Here is a 21,982-nt window from a genome sequence, read left to right on the forward strand (position 1 = left end):
GGAGCAAGTCTCTGACAGGGCCTGTAGTCTAGAGAGGATGGGGTTTGTAGTAGAAATGTTGAGCGAAGGAGGCAGCTAGGCAGGATTGGATGAGAGATAGGGGATGGTCTGCCAGCCAGAAATAATACACGATGAGTGAATGGGAATGTGATGAGAGTCCAATTGTGTGTGACACCGGTGAACAACAGAAGACACCACTGAAGAACCACACGGAGTCAAGAGATAGGATATGCATCCGAACTTTAATGGAGAACCCTTAACAGAAACGTTACTATGCACAATCTCTATGTTGCAGACCTGCAGTGAGGGGAGTGGGTAGGTGTGGGTGGTTGGGAGGGGGGTTGGTTGGGACAGGGGCCTGATTGCTTGTTTTCAGCTATTTTTCAAGGAAAATGTTTAATACAAATTATCAGATTAAAAAAAAATAAGATGAAAGAGAATTGAGCCTAACACAGATCCTTGTAGTATCTGGATGCTGACATTAGCCGTTTTTGAGTGTGTACCATGTACATCTTAATCTACTGTTTTAGGCTCTACAAATACTAAAGCAGAAAGATACAGCTTCCATAAAACAATATGCTGTAAATGAAGATTGGAAGACCTGTTCATAGGCTTTTGACTACACTCTATATGGAAGATGCATCTAAACGTCATATGCCATCAATGAAATTCAGTCTCAAGTACCATAGCTGCATAACCCTAACTCTAGCCATAGAAGCCATGGCCCTTACTATTGATTATTGATTGGGCCCAGAGGTTTAGGGGGGGGGGGGTGCAAAAACATTGTACCTTTTAGATGGGAATAATGGGAATTACAATATGTGGCTTTTTGCTATAATCTGGATTTTCGGATTGTGCTATTATATAATTCTAATATAATATCATTTTCTGACACAAGGTGGTGGGACCCCCATCTTATTTTGCTATTGGGCCCTATAAATTCAGAAGAAAAATTGCAACTGCAAAAATGTATATTTTTTTCAACCATAGCAATGTGCACCTGTGCATTGGGATGTGCTGACTGGCCCCCTTTTGTTCCGGAGATGGAGGTGTAGCTGACTCTTCAGTCATGCACCCCTGACCAGCCTGTCTGCCCCATAGGCTGATTTTAATTAGTGTAAGTATAAAGCTGTAGTCTCATTGTATTAGTTGGGGGCCATCTGGCACCAGGAGAGGTGTGGAGAGGGTTCTGCATATATGTTGGTATCTGCATTCCTGGATTTAATGGAGGCCATTTTGGAACCAAAAATGACAAGAATTGAGGTGGGCCCAGCATGCATGTGGAACCTACACTCCCTGAAGTGTATGGTAGCCGTCAAGGCACATAACAGGTAGAATTTAGTGTTAGGTTACCATCTTACAGAGATCGCCTTGACGTGTGGCAGACGGGCCCAAATAATTTTATACAAAATGTATTTGCCAAGACTCTCAAATTTACTTAATAAGAATAGCATTAGCATTAGAATACCTTTTTGTACTTTATTTGGTTTGCAGAGTGCTGCTGCATTGTATTTTTTTATTTGTGTTTTCAGCCATGGCAGCGTGCACCTGCACAATGGGATGTGCTGACTGACCCCCTTTTTTTCTTTGCCCTATTAATTATAGTTACGCCCCCTGCACAGTTGTCTCAAGAAAACGTGACTTTTGCTTATAGTAAAAATCAGATTCCACCTGGTCCATTCTGATGATATGGAGCATCAGTTTATGAGGACACAACAACATGAACAATATTGTCATTTTTTCAATTAATTATGGCTTTATGTTGTTAGAAATGAAGTGTCTCAAATGGTCTTTTTAAAGTCCATCTTTACCCGATTTCCTGGAGGGCACACATATGTCACATCATTTCTGAAGCTAGCAGGCTGGAACAATACAAGTGCATTTGATTTTCACAGAGACATTCTTTGACTGCTCTTTTGCTACTATTCAATTATCTATGTACTTGAATTGGTAGAAATGGTGCCACTCTTATCCACGGCTACTTCCCATTTAGCTGCACAACTCATGGCCAAAAGTGGTACTATTTCCGAAAAAACAATTGTTGTTTATTGTGTGTAGGAACAGTAACAACTATCCAATTATTACATTGTTGTATAGTATGATGGTACTCAGGCATGGGGTTCAACCAGTTCCCTCAGGATCTCCAGATCCGGTTGTTAAAATTACAGTGGCAGCTGGAGATAAGCGCTTCCATTCCATAGTTTAGCTCCTTAGGCTTTTTAAAACTTGGATGGTATGTGTGTAGTGTATGCATGGTGTATTTATGTAAGCGTACCATGTATATGGTGTATTTATGTGTGTTGTGTATATATATGGTGTATGTATATGTAATCATGTGTCGTGACCCCACATGTCCGCCGCTGAGTAGGGAACCTGTTGTTAAAAATTTTAATCCCACCCCTGACGGTACTCTTTTCCTGTACCGTTCAGGAAGTGCCTTAAAGGGGTATTCCCATCTCAGAAAATGGGGACATATCGCTAGGAGACGAGAACGGAGCGGGGAGAGGTGGGACCCGCACCTATCAGACAATGGAGGCATACCCTAGCAATATGCCCCCATTGTCTGAGATGGCAAAACCCCTTTAAGATATGGTCAAGTCATATTACCATACAAAAGATAGTCATTCTGTGTAAATGCTGGGAATTAGTAAACATACAGTATATTGGGGGGGTCCCTTTTGCTCATTCAAGGCAGTATGAGCACATTGTGAAGGCGTTGGGGGGGTCTTTTTGCCAAATAGGAATGTTTCCATATCAAGCTTTATAAACAAAATACAGGTATATCATAACAAATTATGCAAAGGTACATAGTACTACGGGTTTGTGTTTTGGCGAAAGGACTTCTGCTGTTTTACATTTGACCTAGACCCAACCTGAATATGTGTATGTATAGTATAGGTATATTATATATATATATATATATATATATATATATATGTATATAAATACCTAATTTGCATATTAAGAAAAAGTATCATAACTTGGGAGCAACAAAAGAAAAACAACTTTTTAATCAGGAGAACCACAGCTATTTGTCTATGCAAACAGTTGGATAGGGGGGTGCTAATGAAAGATTCCCTTTAGGGCTCATGCACACGAACATGTGTAGGCCGTGCCCGTATTGTGGCCTGCAAACAGCGGGTCCGCAATATATGGGCACCTGCCATATGCACAACGTATCACGGACGCGTATAACTTGAATGGGTGTGCAATCCGGAAGATACGGTACAGAGGCACGGAGCAGAAGGCCACGGAAGCCCAACGGAGTGCTTTTGTGGTGAGGACGGATCGCAATCACAGACCCATTCAAGTTCAATGGGTCAGCATCTGTCAGTGCAGGCCACATTGACATAGCTGCTAGATGGGTCGATAAACCATCCATTTTTTTATCACTATCCTGGAGTGCTGCCTTTTTTCTTCTATATATGCATTGGGACCTCGGTCGCAGGCTCCTGAAAGGATTTGCACCCGCATTTAATGTGTACTGCTTTTTTCTTTTTCATATATATATCTATATATATGTATATAGTCACATTTGCATAACCTAACTTCTGGCAGTAGTAGTTTGGTTAATCTCTGTTCCAGACAATTCACACCACATTCTTTCATGTTCAAAATGTTGCATTTTTGCTTTGTGCCACCTAAAAATAAAATATCAGTTACGTACACTGTCTAGGCCTTCGACTGACTCCTCTTCTTCTGAGTTGTGAAGCTTCATTACAACAGCTCCATGACGAAGACCCAGCGACTCCAGACGGGATAAAACGGACTAAAGCAAATAAACACAAGTGTAGGTGAAATCATTTTTCCTATCTAAATTCATGCACTATTTACGAATTGCAGTGCAAAAGTTACAAAGTACAGTTTGTGCTTTGTCAGAATTTCAAGCCAAAAAAATCATTGTAGCCAGAAATGAAAGCAATAGGCTTGTATTCACCCCTACAGCAGATTTCAATAAAAGATGGTGGTCCTGTAGAGCACAGAGCCATTCAGTTCTTTCTAGCAGTTAGGGGGAGCTCAGCCATCAATCCAACATGCTGAAATGAATTATTTTAAATGAGTGCGTGTAAATTAGATATTCCCTTTAGATGTCCTAAAATCAACAGCACATAACCTCCCTATAAAAACTGTTTGCATAGACACATAGCTGTGGATCACCTCATTAAAAGGCTGTCTGTTTTGTTGATCCGAGGTTCTGTTCCCAAGATATGATACTTTTACTTAATATTGAAATTCGGTCTTTGGTGCAATGAGGGGGTCACTGTTGCTCTTGTTGCACCCAAGCTCCACTCCTTTCTCAACCCATCCCTTGCTGCTTACCACTACCTGGTCATGTCAATCAAAGCACTGAAGGAGGGGATGGTCACAGAAAGAAGTGATGTATAGGTGCAACAAGAGCAATGGTGAAGCCTTCATTGAACCAATTACCTAATTTGCATATTAAGAAAAAAGTATCATAACTCGGGAATGGGGCCTCGGATCAACAAAAGAAAAACAGCTTTTTAATCAGGAGAACCACAGCTATTTGTCTATGCAAACAGTTGGATAGGGAGGTGCTGATGAAAGATTCCCTTTAGGGCTCATGCACACGAACATGTGTAGGCCGTGCCTGCATTGTGGCCTGCAAACAGCAGGTCCGCAATATATGGGCACCTGCCATATGCACAACGTATCACGGACGCGTATCACTTGAATGGATCTGCAATCCGGAAGATACGGTGCAGAGGCACGGAGCAGAAGGCCATGGAAGCCCAACGGAGTGCTATTGTGGCATTTAGTTTGGTGCCTCTGCACCACAAAAAAAAAAAGAGACCTGTGGTGATGAGGGATCGCAATCGCAGACCCATTCAAGTTCAATGGGAGTGCATCTGTCAGTGCAGGCCACACGGACAGTGCAGGTACGCTGGGGACTGCAATTTGCGGTCCCCAATGCACAGCACGGGCGGCACACGTTCGTGCACATAAGCCCTTAAAGATAGGAAAAATAGTGTCAAAAGACAGAATGACATTTAGAATCAGGGGCTATTCAGCCATATGACACAATATAATTGCCCTTGATGTTAATTTACATAATATATTTATTATTTTTACCCCATGATTTTTTTTATTTATTTAAAGTATCACTGAACTTTTAAAGAGGTTGTCCAGGTTCAGAGCTGTACCTGGACATATTCCCTTCTTCCCCCACTCAGCCCCTCTGACATGAACATTAGAGCATTTCATTCAGAGCAGGGCAAGGGCTTTTTCTGAAGATCCGGTGACGTACCGGGCTCTCCAAGGGTAAGCTAGACGGAGGCTTCTGCCTAGCAGTGAGCACTATGATTTCACCGGCATTAATGGGCGAACTTTAGCACTGCTATAGCCTGTAGAACATTATGAGGGGAAAATGGCAGTGCGTCTCATAAAGCTAATATTAATTAGTGCTTCCATTATGGAAGTGCTTATTAGTATGCAAGATGCAAGGGGAGCAGTAACTGTATCGCTGCTAGCGCATGCTGTACTCACCGCTCCCTGATCTTCTCTGGGCCTGCGCTGCACTGTGCTCTGACTTTGTACAGCATCAGTATGTAGTGCTCGCACTATGACCTGACACTGTAGCACACATTTGGAGAAGACCAGGGAGCATGACTGCAGTAGAAACTGCCAGACCAGCAGAGTAGTCGTGGAGCATTTATTTATTTTAGCCTTGGATGGGGTCTGACATGAAGGTCTGATCTGAGGTTTTATTATGGGGGTCTGATCTGAGGATATTATATAGCGGTCTGATCTGAGGATCTGATAAGGAGGTCTGATATGGAGTCTGATCTGAGGTCTGATATGGTGGTCTGATTTGAGGTCTGATGTGGGGGGGGGGGTCTGATATGGAGATATGATATGATGAAATTTTTTTTTTCTTTCTTATTTTCCTCCTCTAAAACCTAGGCGCGTCTTATCAAGTGCGTCTTATAAAGTAAAAAATATGGTACTTGCATATTACAATTATTATTTAAAACATAATGTTAGAAACTTACTACAAAGAGTTCATCAGATTTCTTATTTCCATCAAGTTCAATGAGGTATTGAGGGTCGTGATCGATCATAAGATCCTGTATTAAACCAGAAAATAAAGAAATAATATATTTATCATATATATATATATATATATATATATATATATATATATATATATATATCAGTTCAGTTAAAAAACACTTAGTAAAATCAGTAATACAAATATGCGAACTGAAGAAATAAAAAAAAGTAGAGGCAATAAGAACTCTTCCAGAAATAGGAAAGAAATGCTGTACTTCTGCACTATAGACATACCAGTAACAATAAAAACATGAATAAGTTAATATTTGGAAAAATACTATTTTACAACTGACTTTATTAAAGGGGTTTTGCCATCATATACAATAGGGGCATATTGCTAGGATATACCCACATCGTCTGATAGGTGCGGGTCCCACCTCTGGGAACCGCACCTACAACGAGAACTGAGCGGGGAAATGAATGGATGGCTGACTGCGCATGCGCAGCCGCCCTCCATTGATTACAATGGGGCCGCCAAAAATAGCTGAGCGCTGTCTCAGCTATTTCCGTCTGCTCCATAGAAATTAATATGAGCAGAGGCTGCGCGTGCACGGTGCGCTCCCATTCACTTGTATGGGAGCAGCGCTTGGTGGTGGATGGACCCCGGGTTTCCCAGCCACAGCTCTCCCCGCTCTGTTCTCCTTGTAGGTGCAGGTCCCAGAAGTGGGACCCGCACCTATCAGACAATGGGGGCATATCCTAGCGATATGCCCCATTGCATGTGATGGGAATACCCCTTTAAAGAAATGTCTCATCCCAAGATCCCCTTACCATATACCCTATTACAGTTCCCAAAAGGTTACTGCTTGATGTCAATACATGCAAATACAATATTTAACCCTTTCAAGGAAAAAAAACTACATAAAATGCTATTAAAATTTTAAGTAAGGTATTTGTTTATCTGTATGTACTGTATGTCTGAATGTGGGTATCCAGTCCCTTGTAGTACATGTGCTGTCATTCTCCACTGAAGTCTACAGGATAAAGATAAGCAGAGAAAATGCTCAAGGTACTGTACCATAGGCTAACCTTGATTCTGATTCATAAAAGAGCAAATGCACTCCTATTCAGTATAGATATGTAATCTGTGATCCAGAAAATTCCAGAACTAGAAATGTAAAGCTAAATATTGCAACTCTTATAAAAAGAGATAACTAAAAATGGATTTATTGTAAGTCAGAGAAGTAGATAATCAAAATGACAGGTAGCTCAATCCTTTTAGCACATTCACTCTCTGAGCTCATTGTACCAGCAAGAGACTGTTGTAGAACTAATTAAGTCTTCTATCTAGCAAATAACTCAAGAGTACATATTTGGAAATATAACGTCAAACACTAAGACATCTACATGAAATTAGAATTACATAACACATTACATAACCACTGTCCTGGTGACTATTTTTTTTATGAATACTGTTCTCACCCCAGGTTATTACTTTCCAATGGAAAAAGCAAAGCTGTTTTCAGCAACAAAAGAAAACACTCAAAAGAGAAAAATAGTTTGAAGAATGTATTCTAAAAATAAGAAAACCCACAAAGCACAATACGAATACTGCAATTGTACGAAATATCTATCTATCTAATATCTATTTATCAAATATCTATCTATCTATCTCATATCTATATTTCTATCTATTTATCTTTCTAATATCTATTTATCAAATATCTGTCTAGCTCATATCTATCTATCTATCTATCTCATATCTATCTATCTATGTATCTGCCCTTTTAGCAGATAGATAGATCATACTAGATATGTTACTTCAGACAAACATTTTGAGGCTTGTAGGCAAGTAGCATGACCGCTGAGCCTCAGAGGTTACATGCCATGCCCATACATGTTATTGCTGTGATGTGCAGCAGTGATGTGTGTGTAAATGGCATGGCACATGCAAGGCATTGCTAACCACTGTGATGCCCATACACACACAATATAAAAGATACCATGTATATTTTAATGACAAGCTATGACACCATTAACAATAGGTGATGGACAGGGCTCATCTCCTCCTCCTCTACCCCTGTCACATGTCTAGAACACTCTGTCAAAGCCAAAACGTTATGATCGCAGACTATAATGTGCCAGCAATACAATTTAAAAGAAATCCATAATCAGAAAATAAAACAGAATAAAAAGGGAAAATTCTTCCAGTATCTTCTTTAAATTATCCCCCCAAAAAATATAAAAATAATATATGAATGATACATTCCCTTCAAATACACGTTTTGTTATACATAAATAAGCCTTAAAGGGGTTGTCCAAGATATGTTTATTGATGACCTATCCTCAGGATAGGTCATCAATATCAGATCAGCAGGGGTCCGACACCCGGCAGCTGTTTGAAGAGAAGGCGTGCGCTGTGTAAGTGCTGCCTCCTCTTCACTGTTTACCTTCTAGCCGTTGCATCTGCAGTGGTGAGCAGGTGTAATTACACCCAAGCTTTCCTATTGAAATGAATAGGACAGCTTGGGTGTAATTACACCTGCTCACCACTGCAGATGCAACGGCTAGAAGGTAAACAGTGAAGAGGAGGCAGCGCTGACACTGCGCACGCCTTCTCTTCAAACAGCTGATCGGAAGGGGTGCCGGGTGTCAGACCCCCGCCGATCTGATATTGATGACCTATCCTGAGGATAGGTCATCAATAAATATAACTTGGGCAACCCCTTTAAGGGGCACATTTATTGAGACCGGTGTTTTAGACGCTGGTCTTAACAAAACTCTAAGCTGGCCGTGGTTCCGCCGAAGTTATGAAGTGCGCCGGCCTCTTCATAACTTCGGGGGATCCTCCGCCCGCCAGTTCTCAACGTAAGACAGCTTCCGAGCTGTCTTACATTTATAGAAAATGGTAAATGAGACAGGCCTGCCAGCCTGTCCCCTTCCCCGCCCACAATTTTAGACCTGGCATGAGTTGGGAGAAGTTGCAGATTGCCCCGCAATCTGTGCCTGAAATACACCTAATATAGGTGTATTTCAGCTTAATAAATGACCCCGTAAGTATCTTACCTCTACAGGACGTAAAAGAGTGTCCTTGTATAACCGTATGCGCTCTTCAACATTTTCAGGGAAGTCTTCTGGTCTATATACAAGCTGGTTTAAAACTTCTTTTGAATTGTCAAATTCTTCCTCCTAAACAGAAGAAGACACCACATAACGTTCTGTCATATTACAATTTGCATATAAATAATTATTTTCCCTGTGGTGTTAAATTGTGGGTAATGTTAAATAGATGAATACAGGATATTCTGATGACTCCTCCATAGACATGCATGCTCAGATTGGGGAATAAGTCACTGCCAGACACGTCCGGTGCTGTTTAGCTCAAGGGGAAAACAAATAAATGGAATAAAGCCCAATCTGTCCAATCCATCTTTCTCCCAGTGGCAGATGTTGGGGCACAACTGACGAGAAATAGTTAGGAGATCCAGCCAAAATCTGCTTGATCTAGCAACAAAAGGCTCAAGTCTTTGGCTCAGTCCCTAACTGATCAATAGAATTGGAAACATCATAGAGTATGCATTAGGCAAAAAACAAAAAAAATAAACATAATTCACCAACAACATCAGTAATGTTACCAGATAAAATGTAAAGTATAAAAAAAATGCTACTGAAATTCCTATTCATAAGATAAGCCAAAGTTGCATATTTTATGCATCCGGTAGGGAGTGTGCAAAGCAAGCCATTTACGCTCCCACATGACAATATAAAAAATAAGATGATTCAAACATCAAGTAAAAAACACGGGGGAACATTTACTATCAGAATACTGGCTCAATTTGTGCAAAAAATAGCTCTACAAACTTTTTGCACCATGATAGACAAGGGAAATGAGGCTAAGCAAAAATGGGTGCGGCTTAAACGTTTTTAAATTCATAAATTCAAAACATTTTTTTTTTTTAAAGTATTATATTTTTGACTCCATAACTCAGGGGAAAATGGCAGTGCGTCTTATGAAGCGAATACTAATAAGCGCTTCCATTATGGAAGCACTCATTAATGCACAATAGAAATGGGGAGCGGTGAATATAGCACTAAATATGGCTTTACTCACCACTTCCTGGTCTTTTGCCGACACTGTGATGTGCCCTGAATGCGTACAGCGTCAGGATGTAGTGTACTATGACCTGACGTTGTGCAATGTCAGGTCACAGTGTAGCGCTGCAGGAAGGGCATGCTGGATCTCCCAAGTTGCTGCACCGTCTCGAGCAGGGGGGTAAGTTCTTTTATGTCTCATGTGAGGTGTGATGAAGATTGGGGGTTTGATCTGAGATCTGATAAGGATTGGGGGTCTGATGACGATTGGGGGTCTGAGCTGAGGTCTGATGAGGATTCAGGGTCTGCTCTGAGGTCTGATGAAGCTGAGAGGTCTGATCTGAGTTCTGATGAAGACTTGAGACTGATCTAAACTCTGATGAAAATTGGGGGTCTGAGGTTTGATGAAAAATATTAATTTTTTCCTATTTTCCTCCTCCAAAACGTAGGTGCATTTTATGGTCAAGTGTGTGCTGGATGTGCCAAATTTATCATCCAGTATAAAGCGGCTTTGATACATTTGGTGCACCTAGTCTAGAGGTGAAACGCAAAAAATTTGAATATCGTGCAAAAGTCCATTTATTTCAGTAATTCAAATTAAAAGGAGTTGCATTAATGCCGCTTAAAATTAGAATTTTGTGAAAAGGTTAAATATTCTAGGCTCAAAGTGTCATACTCTAGTCAGCTAATGAATCCATACCCCCTGAGCAAAGGGGACCTCAAAAGTGAGACTTTGGGGTTCCATAAGCTGCAAGCCATAATCATCCAAATTATAACAAATAAAGGCTTGAAATATCTCGCTTTGCATGTAATGAGTCTCATATGTTAGTTTCACCTTTTACGTTGCATTACTGAAATAAATGAACTTTGCACAATATTCAAATTTTTTGAGTTTCACGTGTAGTTCGCACCCGCCTAAATTTAAAACAGTATTAATAAATCTGTCCTTCTATGTGTAACCCTAAGGCAAGTCCACTAAGGGTTCTCTTACATGGCCCTAATCAAAGGCATTTTGTAGGCAGAACATCCCCTATTTACAGAGCAATGTGCTGCAAGCAAATTATGATTTTAAACGCCGCATGACAGGTGGACATTTTGATCTCTTTGTGGCAGCTTTGCAATAGCCAGTTAGCTGGAATGAGTCTTTGTGATTCCAGATAAATGACCCAATCCTTGGTCAGAGTATAAAGGTGCTTATTTTAACCTGTAATGGATATAATCTGCAAATATGCGTTTACAAAAACAATTTAAGATCTTATGTTACCAGTGTAAAATACCACCACTCCACTGTAATCTGTTGGAATCCAGCACATTAGAATGATGTTACCTCTTCTTCTAGCTCTTCTTCCTCCTCTTCCTCCCCTTCTTCTTCTTCGCCTTCCTGAGGCTTTTTCTTCTTCTCTTTTAGAGCAGGGTCCCATTCTTCACGCTTATAAATTCTTCCTGTTCCTGGATCTTGCTTAAGTCCACTTAGCCTTCTGCTTAAGTCTTTGTCTGGACACTTTCATGGAACACAGAAAAGCCTAAATATTAAATGTCTTGTATTGTCTTAAATGTATTTCATGTAATTAAATGTACTTTATTATTACACTGTGGGGGAGATTTATCAAAATTGATGTAAAGGAAAACTGGCTTAGTTGCCCATAGCAACTAATCAGATTCCACCTTTCATTTTTTAGAGCTCTTTTGGAAAATTAAAGATGGAATCTCATTGGTTGCCTTCATCTGTGTTTCTATACACGAGGACAAGGTGTTAAAAACTAAAAAGGTTGATAAATTATTTAAAAATGTTTTTGTTTATTCTTTTTATGTATGGAAAAAACATGGGGAATATTTATTGCATTATACAATTTCTATAGGTTTCTGTTTCCATGACGAGCTAAAGTTAGAAAACTAGTGGTACAGACTTATACAAATTTCCCTTCAGAGATCAAAAGAGTCAGAGTCCAGAGGAAACAAAAACTGGAGAACAAACAGAACACTTTCATCTTTTGGTAAAAAATATTTTTATTTTTGCTGGAACCAGAAGTCATTTCAATGCTCCCATACACTATTTATTATTCATAACTAATCAACACTAATCCCAATTATGCAAATCACATCAAGAGACCATGTCAATCAAAGAAATAGCAAGTCAATAAGCTCCAGTAATTTACCTTGATATTGATGATGACATCAGGTTTTAATGTAAAATTCTTTATTAATTCAATCTCTTCTGCAATCTTTATGAACTCTTCAGAGAGGGATGGAAGCCCACAAAGCATGTAACCTAAAATGTCAATAAAAATGAGAGTAAATACTCCATTATGAATCATTAATGAAGACCACCGTGAGGTGGTACTATACACCAGATAGACTCTGTCATATATTCCCACATGGAGAGGCTGCGGTCAAAGGGGTACACTCCTCCATATACTCTGGGTATGCCCATCACTCCATACAATATGGAAAGAAGTTTTTGCTCTCACTTAGGACCGGTTGGGCTACCAGCAGGCTCCCTCCCCTTCATTGGCTCTACTATTCATAGACCTAGATACCATCCCCTACAGCCATCGGCTGGTCATAGCACATCTCTTCTTTTCTACTAAGTTAGCCATTACACAATATTGGAAGAGCTTGAAAACGCCCTCTGTATCTGAAGTTATCACAAGAATCAAAACCACCTTTAATTATGAACGAACTTTAGCCACAGCCAACCATTTTTCCTGGAAGAGATCTACACTGGCGACACCAGTGTCTTGATGCACCCATACCAGATAAAGGAGCCTGCACCATAGCCGCCCCCTCAAGAAATAGTTTTCCTTCTCATTTTGTTCGATTTGTTTCTGTTTTCTTTTCCCTTCTGATGTACTGTATGGATACCTTTGTCAGTATTGCCAATGTTTGGCCACATAAATGTACTGACTTGATGTATGCTACCTAATGCTGTATTTGATTTGTTTGGAAGACAATAAAAATGTATTGATAAAAAAAAAAAAAAAAGAGAGTAAAAAGGAAATTATAAACGTTTATATGATACAGTACAATGTGGATAAACTACCTATGCATTAACAGGGTTTTCTAACCATAGTGAGTTATAGTACATCACTAGGATACTGCAGGTACCCTTGATAATTATAAGAACGAAAAAGGCTGTAGCACTGACATTTTTAGGCTGTTTTCATCTCTTATGATTCTGTCAGAGATATACATTGAGAATATTCCCTGAAGCGTGCCTTCCACATATGTCACTAAATATGCATAGTGGCATACTGTAAAATAAATTGTATACCGCCAGTTTTCTTTTGCTGTTTTCCTCTGTATAACTGCCACAGACTACACTTTCCTATGCAGTGACAAAAAACGTATTCCAATGCATATTGGCCCACTGTATGCCAAAATGATACTCTATTGGCATATGCTGTGTGCATGAGGACCTATGTATATGTTTGGCATGTGTGCCGAGAGCCTGTCTGGTGCATACAACGAACATGAAATTGTGAACGTACTGGTACATATACAATAAAACCATTGTAGGAAAGATACAAGGGGTCGTCATTGATGGTAGGTATGTGTCACCGTGATTCCTGGACTCGGTGAAGTAAGAGACGGTATTTTCATGTGTCAGCGGCAGCTAATGCTGATTGACACTTTTGCTATTTAGTATGGCTGTAAATAGCTGATTCGGGATGGCTCTTATTGGGAGTAGTCAAAGTGCTGGGTGGGTGACTACTCCCCACATTCCAAGCCGGGTTTTGACAGCACCTGGCTATCCTTAAAAATGCAGCTGGGCTCAGCAGCAGAAAACACCCTGTGTGTTGTGATCTGAGCCCTGTGCTGGGCTGAAAAGCTGAGACCCGTGTGTTGGGAGAGCAGGGCACCTAAAGCCTGCATTTAGACTGCTGGAGGAAGAACCGCTGACAAGGTGACGTTTTTTTGTTATGCATGAACTTTCTACTCGGTGTGAACAAACACCAACCCTGTGTGGGGGGTTAGCTCTTCTCCGGGGGTCATTCACACAAATATCTTCGCCAGACACCAAGTTTCAGGTCTAAATATCGTTGTTTTTTTTTGGCACCTCAGCAAAACAACTAAACATAACATAACCTGACTCACATAAAGCACCGTTCACACACGGTCATAACATGCGGCTTTCCCAGCCCAATGTCCATCAGCCTCCTGACTGTACAGAGCACCGTTCACACATGGTCTAAAGTCCAGTGCCTTTATGGGGGAGTGTGGCCCAGTAGTCCTCCCGACTCCGGCCTTGTGACCACTTGCACCCAAGCGTCATAGCGTCCCCCAACAATCCGGCTAGCACCTAGCCCCATGGCCCCAGTACACTCTTCCAGAGCCTCTAGCAGGACTGTGTTTCACAAAAACTCTGTCTCCTTACCCAGCAACAAGATTAAATACCATCCCTGGACATGGGCATATTCCAAAATCCTGGACTGGAGCATGGGGAACAGGGACCCACCCAACACATTGCCTGTTCCCAGTAAAAGCCTGCCCCGGACTAGCTGGAGCCAGCTAAGCTAACTCTCTTGGTGTCCACCAACTAACTTGGTGGCCTCCTATATCTAGGGCCTTTACTCCACCAAGGCGGGGCCCCTTGGTGACATGCTCCTGGTGCAAACACCCCTTTTTCATGCTTCCCCGGGACTTTACTGCACACATCACTAGTCACATTGCCACACCTGCAAAGAGTGTTTTTTGTTTGACCTTATGTGTGAATAAACATGAACATTTGAATTACGTACTTGTACTTTGCCTCTGTACTGCACCCGCTTATCCCAACTACCAGAGCGAATCTCCACAATTACACAACAGTAAAGGGTGAGATTGTGTGGTCCGGGACCAGCAGGTGCATCAGTGGGAGTTTAACCCGGCTGAACCCGCTAAACCTTAGCATTATGATCTGTTACACCGGTTGCAAAAATGGCTGCAGTCTGACGTGCTGAGTTTCACTTCTATGCTGGACCGTCTGTTGGCTAATGTATTCTAGAGGGCTTTGCCGTACCCTCTCCAGCACTGGATCGGCCAGGTGTCTCCTGGTAAGACCCTTGAGATGGTCGACCTGGTGGAGCGCTATGAGGCTACCAGGACTCTACAGGCGGGTTCTTTTGGGAGGGGGGCAGTCAAACCCCGGAAATCTCCACCCCAGACCCGGCGACTGGTGCCAGTCCGATAGTCTGCTGGCGGTGTCAGGAGCCTGGACACATAAGAGCCAACTGTCCCCATCGGGGCGAACCCATGGATGCTAAATATGGCTACTGACACTCCTTGTATGCCAGAAAGCTGTGTGAAACTGGTACCCTGGTTCCCTGGCGCAGCTCGCTGAGTATACTGGCCAAAAGTCGGGGTCGTTTGCATCCATAGAGACTTAAAGGACTATCCCTCCGCCCTGGTGTCTCTGTCCACGGTAGCCGCCACTTCCGTGGAAGAGGGGGAGACAACCCCGCTGAGTGTAATGGTTGGAGACGTGGAGGATTTGCCACCGGGTCCCGAGTTGGCAAACCTGCTGTTTGTCAGCAGGAACACGGACGTGTTCTCGGACCTCCCTGGACGCACTTCTATCATCCAACATGACATTGTCACTGAGCCTCAGGCCAGAGTCTGGTTGAAACCATACCAGGTACCCGAGGCTCGGCGACAAGCCATCTCGGAAGAAGTGCAGCTGATGCTACAACTAGACGTCATTGAAGAGTCCAAAAGTAAATAGGCAAGTCCAATAGTCTTGATTCCCAAGCCAGACGGGACGTTACGGTTCTGTAACGATTTCCGCAAACTAAATGAGATTTCAAAATTTGATGCATATCCCATGCCGCGGGTGGATGAGCTTATTGAGAGGTTAGGCCAAGCCCGGTATTTTTCTGTTTTGGACCTCACCAAAGGGTACTGGCAGGTACCCTTAACGGAGGATGCCAAAGAGAAAACTGCCTTCCTCACTCCAGAGGGGCTGTATCAGTATAAGGTGTCACCCTTTGGTCTGCACGGCGCCCCCGCCAACTTTCAACGGCTCATGGACATTGTGCTGTGTCCATACCGTCGGTACGCTTCGGCTTACCTGGACGATATTGTCATCAACAATATTGACTGGGAAAGTCACCTACTCCAGGTACAGGCTGTAGTGGACTCCCTTCGAAAGGCTGGACTAACAGCTAACCCCAAAAAATGTGCGATAGGGTTAGAGGAACAGAAAAACTTAGGGTATGTCATTGGGCGTGGAGTCATCAAACCCCAAATGAACAAAATAGAGGCGATACGGAATTGGCCCCGACCTGTCACTACTAGGCAAGTAAAGTCGTTCCTAGGAATGGTGGAATATTATATGAGGCTTGTCCCCCATGCGACTTCAAAAGGGAGGTTATAGTACAGACCGATGCCTCCAGAGTAGGCCTTGGTGCTGTACTGTCTCAGGAAGTCAACGGGGAGGAGCATCCCGTTGTCTTCCTCAGCTGTAAGCTTACCCCAGGTAAGACCAGGTACAGTATAGTGGAGAGAGAGTGCCTGGCTATCAAGTGGGCACTAGAATCTCTCCGCTACTATCTGTTGGAGAGAAAGTTCCGCCTGGTGACTGACCACTCCCCTCTCAAATGGATGAGCCAGGCCAAAGACAGAAATGCCCGGGTCACCCACTGGTTTCTCTCTTTACAGAACTTTAAGTTTTCGGTGGAACTCAGGGCAGGCCGGTTACAGGGAAACGCGGATGCCCTGTCCCGGGTATACTGCCTAGCGTGTGTTCACCCTCTCAGGGTTGAACAAAGGGGGGAAGGTATGTAGGAAGGTACAAGGGGTCGTCATTGATGGTAGGTATGTGTCACCGAGGTTCTTGGCCTCGGAGAAGTAAAGGCCAGTATTTCCATGTGTCAGCGGCAGCTAATGCCGATCGATACTTTTTCTATTTAGTATGGCTGTAAATAGTTGATCTGGGATGGCTCTTATTGGGAGTAGTCAAAGTGCTGGGTGGGTGACTACTCCCCACATTGCAGGCCGGGTTTTGACAGCACCTGGCTATCCTTAAAAAGGCAGCTGGGCTCAGCAGCAGAAAACGCCCTGTGTGTTGTGATCTGAGGCCTGTGCTGGGCTGAAAAGCTGAGACCCGTGTGTTGGGAGATCAGGCCAAATAAAGCCTGTATTTAGACTGCTGGAGGCAGAACCGCCGACAAGGTGACGTTTTTTGTTATGCATGAACTTTCTACTCGGTGTGAACAAACACCAACCCTGCAAAGAGTGTTTTTTGATTGAACTTATGTGTGAATAAACACAGACATTTGAATTACGAACTTGAACTTTGCCTCTGTACTGCAACCGCTTATCTCAACTACCAGAGCGAATCCCCACACCATTAAAAGCTGCCACACATCACTGTTTTCCGTTATTACTTATTACACAGAAAAAAGAAACAGCAGTGTGTGAGCTTATATACGTTACCATGGTGGGCCACTTCTGCAGAATTTATCTTGTTCACTATAAGCTGTATTATGAGTTCATCTTGTATGCTCTGACCCTTGTAAAGTAGTTCTTGAATCTGCACAGAAAAAAGTCACATACGGTACAATAAAATGCCCATTAAGATTAGGATAACAACAAAGCAGAGCTATACTGTCTCCAAGTCTTCCTTTTTATGAAAAATGAGAGTCTCATGTCTCTCATAAAAAATATGAAACACAATAATGCGCTATTTTATCCAACAAATACACAGCACCAACCATAATGCCTTCATCTGTTTCCCGCTTAATGTGCTCATTAATCAGTTCTTTGGCTAGAAAATTATAAATGACAAAAAAATAAGGCATTAGTGGTAAAGTATTTTTTAAACCTACGGTATATATCATGAACACTTTTCAAATCAGAATAAATGTGTAAGAAGAGCCACTTTACAACCATTCTAAAATCTTTTTTCTGTTCTGCAAAGCAATAGCTAGACTTTATAGTAAGGTTCTTTTAAAGGCAATATCCCATGATTCATCTAAAAAAATGAAAATCAGACATCATGTAGTACATGGCAGTCGTTTTATGACAAAGCTAGTACCAACCCTGTACCTCATATGGGTCCAGAGATCTCCACATTCATTTTTCAAATTGTTCTCCTAGATTTATTCCAAGCTGGCAGCTCAGGGGATGCAACCTTTCTCAGGGGGTGTGTCACTTCTGCTGCAGCTCTCTCCCTATCATAGCTCAGGTTTTGTGTCCTTTTTCAGGCGGCATGTCCTAAAACTGCCACAGCGTCTAACAGTAGATACAGCTGGTGCCAGTTAAAGGGGTTGTCTCACAAAAATTATTCTACAGTTTTCAAATCAGCACCTGAATCTGAATACTTTTGTAATTACAAGTAATTAAAAATTTAGCCTAGCCAGTGAGCTATTCAATAAATGTATCTGTATAGCGCCACCTGCTGTTTGCTGTTTTTTATTTCTTTGTCCTGCTCATTCAGAAGGCCGCACATGCTCAGTTTCTTCCTCCTGAGCTGTGATAGGGAGAGCATGGACACGCCCCTTAGCTGCTGCAGAAAAGACACTCCCCTTGTGCTGCCAGCTTGATATAAATCTCGCAGCATTTTTGGTGCTAGTCTCTGGCCCTCAGACATGAGATGCACATGTGCAATGACCTGGAGGACACTGCTAACGAGAGTTATGCAACTGTCACTAATGATAATAGAGTTTGGTATATTAAACATTTTCTAATGTGTGGTTAAGCAGTTATTTCAATTCTGGCTAGAACATTGAGGGTTAACCCATGGCCTGGTAACAGTCCATAGGCAGGGCAGAGTCCATTCCCTTGGGCTTGGCTCCTTCCTGTGAGTCAGTAGTGTGCGAGACTGGAGATGTGACGAGGCAGTGCATCCTGTAGGAACAAAAGTCCTATGAGGAATTACAATCAAGTCTTTGGAGCCTAAGAGAGACTTGCAGAGTGACTGCAGCTAAAGATTTGTGTGCAGAAAGTTAAGCAGCCATATAAGTTGGCGTTTGGAAGATGCACACATTTTTGGCTTATGGTCTACATAGCAATTTTGAGTAGGTGTAACGGCCTAAGGTCCCTAGTCACACAAGAGAGAGATAGATTCTAAGTCTGTTGATGGTAAGAAACCCGCAGTGGGCATTGTAGAACCATATTTTGAGAGAATATTGCACCACAAGGCTAGATAATATTGAAGTAATACATAAAGGGTGCATGTGGATCTTCTTGTTTATACAGGAGCAGGATCACCACTAGTGATGAGCGGCAGGGGCAATATTCAAATTTGTGATATTTCGCAAATATTTGGGCGAATATTCGCAAATTCAAGAATTCGTTATCTCCAGTCATTATTTTCTTGATTGCGGAAATCGTCAATTGAAAAATTAGCGATAAAAACTCGCTATCAACACTACTGCTAAAGTCAAAGATATTGCCGCCTTCTCATTGGCCCACAAGCTAGAAGCAGGGAGGGATCATGTGTACTGATTTTAAAAAAATCTCAAATATTCAAAATTATGAATATATATCACTATATTCAAAATATTTCCGAATTCTTGAAGTGCCATATTTGCAATAAAAATTCGCAATTCGAATATTTGTGATCAACACTAATCACCACTCAATTGGAAACTGACATTGTGCATTAAGAAAGCCCTGCCTCATTATGGTTCTCCTGTATTCGGCATCACTATGAATGCTCTTGGCTGTATGGACTGGAGTTCATTTTAAGGTTTGTTTGATATATTTTTTTTAATACTTGAAATTACACACAGAAAAACATTACCTTCAATAAAAATGCAGTTCCATGACTGTGAAAGCTTCTTCCCAAGAGTAGCCTTTCCCGTACCCTAGAAGAGAAAGCATTGTATGAGGGCTTATTTTGTGCTTTCAAAGGGCACCATTTTATATTGCATATGATGTAGTGGGAAGCTGGAATTTTTTTTTAAATGGGGTGTAACTCTCCACTAACAACAGTGATTTGACAAACATGTCATTGTAATTGTACCTGAGACTTTATGTTTTGTGTTTTTACTTGTCTTATATACCTACTGTTACCTTCACCCCTCCCTCCTACCCATGGTCTTTGTTGTCCCCCCCCCCCTTCCCCTCCCCTCATGTATCAATAATGTTACCTCGAGCTATATTTGGTCAATACCACTCTGATCATTGGCTTGATTAACTTTGTATTTACTACCTTGAAACCTTCAATAAAAACTATTGAAATAAATGGGGTGTAACTGGAAAAAAAGCAATTCTGCAATAGTTTTATGGGTTGAGTTTTTACAGCCAGCCATGCAATAAAACTGACATGTTAACTCCATTCTCTGGGACAGCATGATTACAGTGATATCACCTTTTTACAATGTTTTAATACTTTAAAAAAAAAATGATAAAAAGTAACTTTTTCTTTGTATCACCATATTCTGACTTCCATAACTTTTTTTTATATTTAATTCTGCAGAGCTGTGTAAGGGCTTTTTTTTTTTTTTTTAAAGGGCAATCTGTAACCTTCAGTGATATCAATATAGTGATTCTGGAATGTGTATGACTTTTTGATCTCTTTATTCGATTTTTTGGGGAGGTGAAACGACCGATAAACAGCGAATCGGCCATCTCAATTTCTTTGCCATTACGCTGTTTACCATACCAGATAAATATTTTTCTATTTTAATAGTATGGGCATTTTGGAATGCAGTGATACTAATGAGCTTTATTTTGTATTGTTTACTTTTGTTTTTAAATTGTGGAAAGGGGGTGATTATTTTTTAAATATTTTTTTAAAAAAAATATTTATTCACATGCGATCGTCTGATCGCTTCTCCCATAAACTGCAATGATTTGACATTGCAGCTTATGGGAGATTGAGTCCGATCCTGATAGTAACTTCACTATGGCAGGCCTTGACACCTTCAGAAGGCTTCAGACTGCCGTAGCAACCAAACAACTCTCTCGATCTTGGGATGCTGTTCGGTCCCTGGGAGCACAGGTCTTCCAGGGAAAGACTGCTCAGATGCCATGGTCACAATTGACCAGGGCACCTAATAGGTAAGCTGTCCATGATCGGTGTTATCACTGATCACGCACTCTTCTTCTTGTTGTCTACCAAAATGCCTCAACCATTAAAATTTTATGGGGGGAGGAATGGAAGGAGGTGTGGGAGGAATGGAAGGAGGGACTAGAACAGTTCAGAAGGAAAGGTGTAGGGTAAAAAATATACATAAACCTCTCAAATGTATGTATACTAATGCCAGAAGCCTGACTAATAAAACTGGTGAACTGGAATTAGTGATGTGTGAGGAGGACTATGACATAGTGGGAATAACTGAGACATGGCTGGATGATAGCTATGACTGGGCAGTTAATGTACAGGGTTACAGTCTGTTTAGAAAGGATTGACAAAACCGGAGAGGGGGAGGGGTTTGCCTTTATGTAAAGTCCTGTCTAAAGCCCACACTCCGTGAAGATATAAGTGAGGGACATGAACATGTGGAGTCACTGTGGGTAGATACACATGGAGCTAAAAACAATAATAAATTACTAATAGGAGTTTACTATAAACCACCTAATATACCAGAGTCCACAGAAAATCTACTACTAAATGAGATCGACAAGGCGGCAAATCATAATGAGGTGGTTATTATGGGGGACTTCAACTACCCAGATATAGACTGAGAAACTAAAACTTGTATATCTCATAAAGGAAACAGGTTCTTGGCAATAATCAAAGACCGTTACCTCTCCCAACTGGTTCAGGACCCGACTAGAGGGACAGCCATACTGGACTTAGTATTAACCAATAGACCTGACAGAACAACAGACGTGCAGGTTGGGGGACACCTGGGAAATGGTGACCATAAAGTAATTCAAAAGAGCGTTTCTACAGGGAGGAACAAAAATATCAAACTTACAAAAAAGCTAGATTTAGCCAACTAAGAGA

At 41.6% G+C, this 21,982-nt stretch overlaps 1 protein-coding gene across 1 annotated transcript in view; it reads right to left on the reverse strand.

Annotated features, from left to right (window-relative positions):
• Window positions 1-21,982, reverse strand: part of AK9 (adenylate kinase 9) — a 156,820-nt gene that overhangs the window by 121,299 nt on the left and 13,539 nt on the right. The window contains exons 3-10 of the mRNA XM_044290719.1: window positions 19,829-19,892; window positions 17,796-17,848; window positions 17,518-17,614; window positions 12,261-12,373; window positions 11,432-11,605; window positions 9,079-9,201; window positions 6,012-6,086; window positions 3,668-3,769 (exon numbers count right to left, since the gene is read on the reverse strand). Coding sequence (XP_044146654.1) covers window positions 3,668-3,769; window positions 6,012-6,086; window positions 9,079-9,201; window positions 11,432-11,605; window positions 12,261-12,373; window positions 17,518-17,614; window positions 17,796-17,848; window positions 19,829-19,892 — 801 coding nt within the window. The remainder of the gene's footprint in view (window positions 1-3,667; window positions 3,770-6,011; window positions 6,087-9,078; window positions 9,202-11,431; window positions 11,606-12,260; window positions 12,374-17,517; window positions 17,615-17,795; window positions 17,849-19,828; window positions 19,893-21,982) is intronic.

The sequence above is a fragment of the Bufo gargarizans genome, chromosome 4, assembly GCF_014858855.1.
Source record: "Bufo gargarizans isolate SCDJY-AF-19 chromosome 4, ASM1485885v1, whole genome shotgun sequence".
Taxonomy (NCBI): domain Eukaryota; kingdom Metazoa; phylum Chordata; class Amphibia; order Anura; family Bufonidae; genus Bufo; species Bufo gargarizans.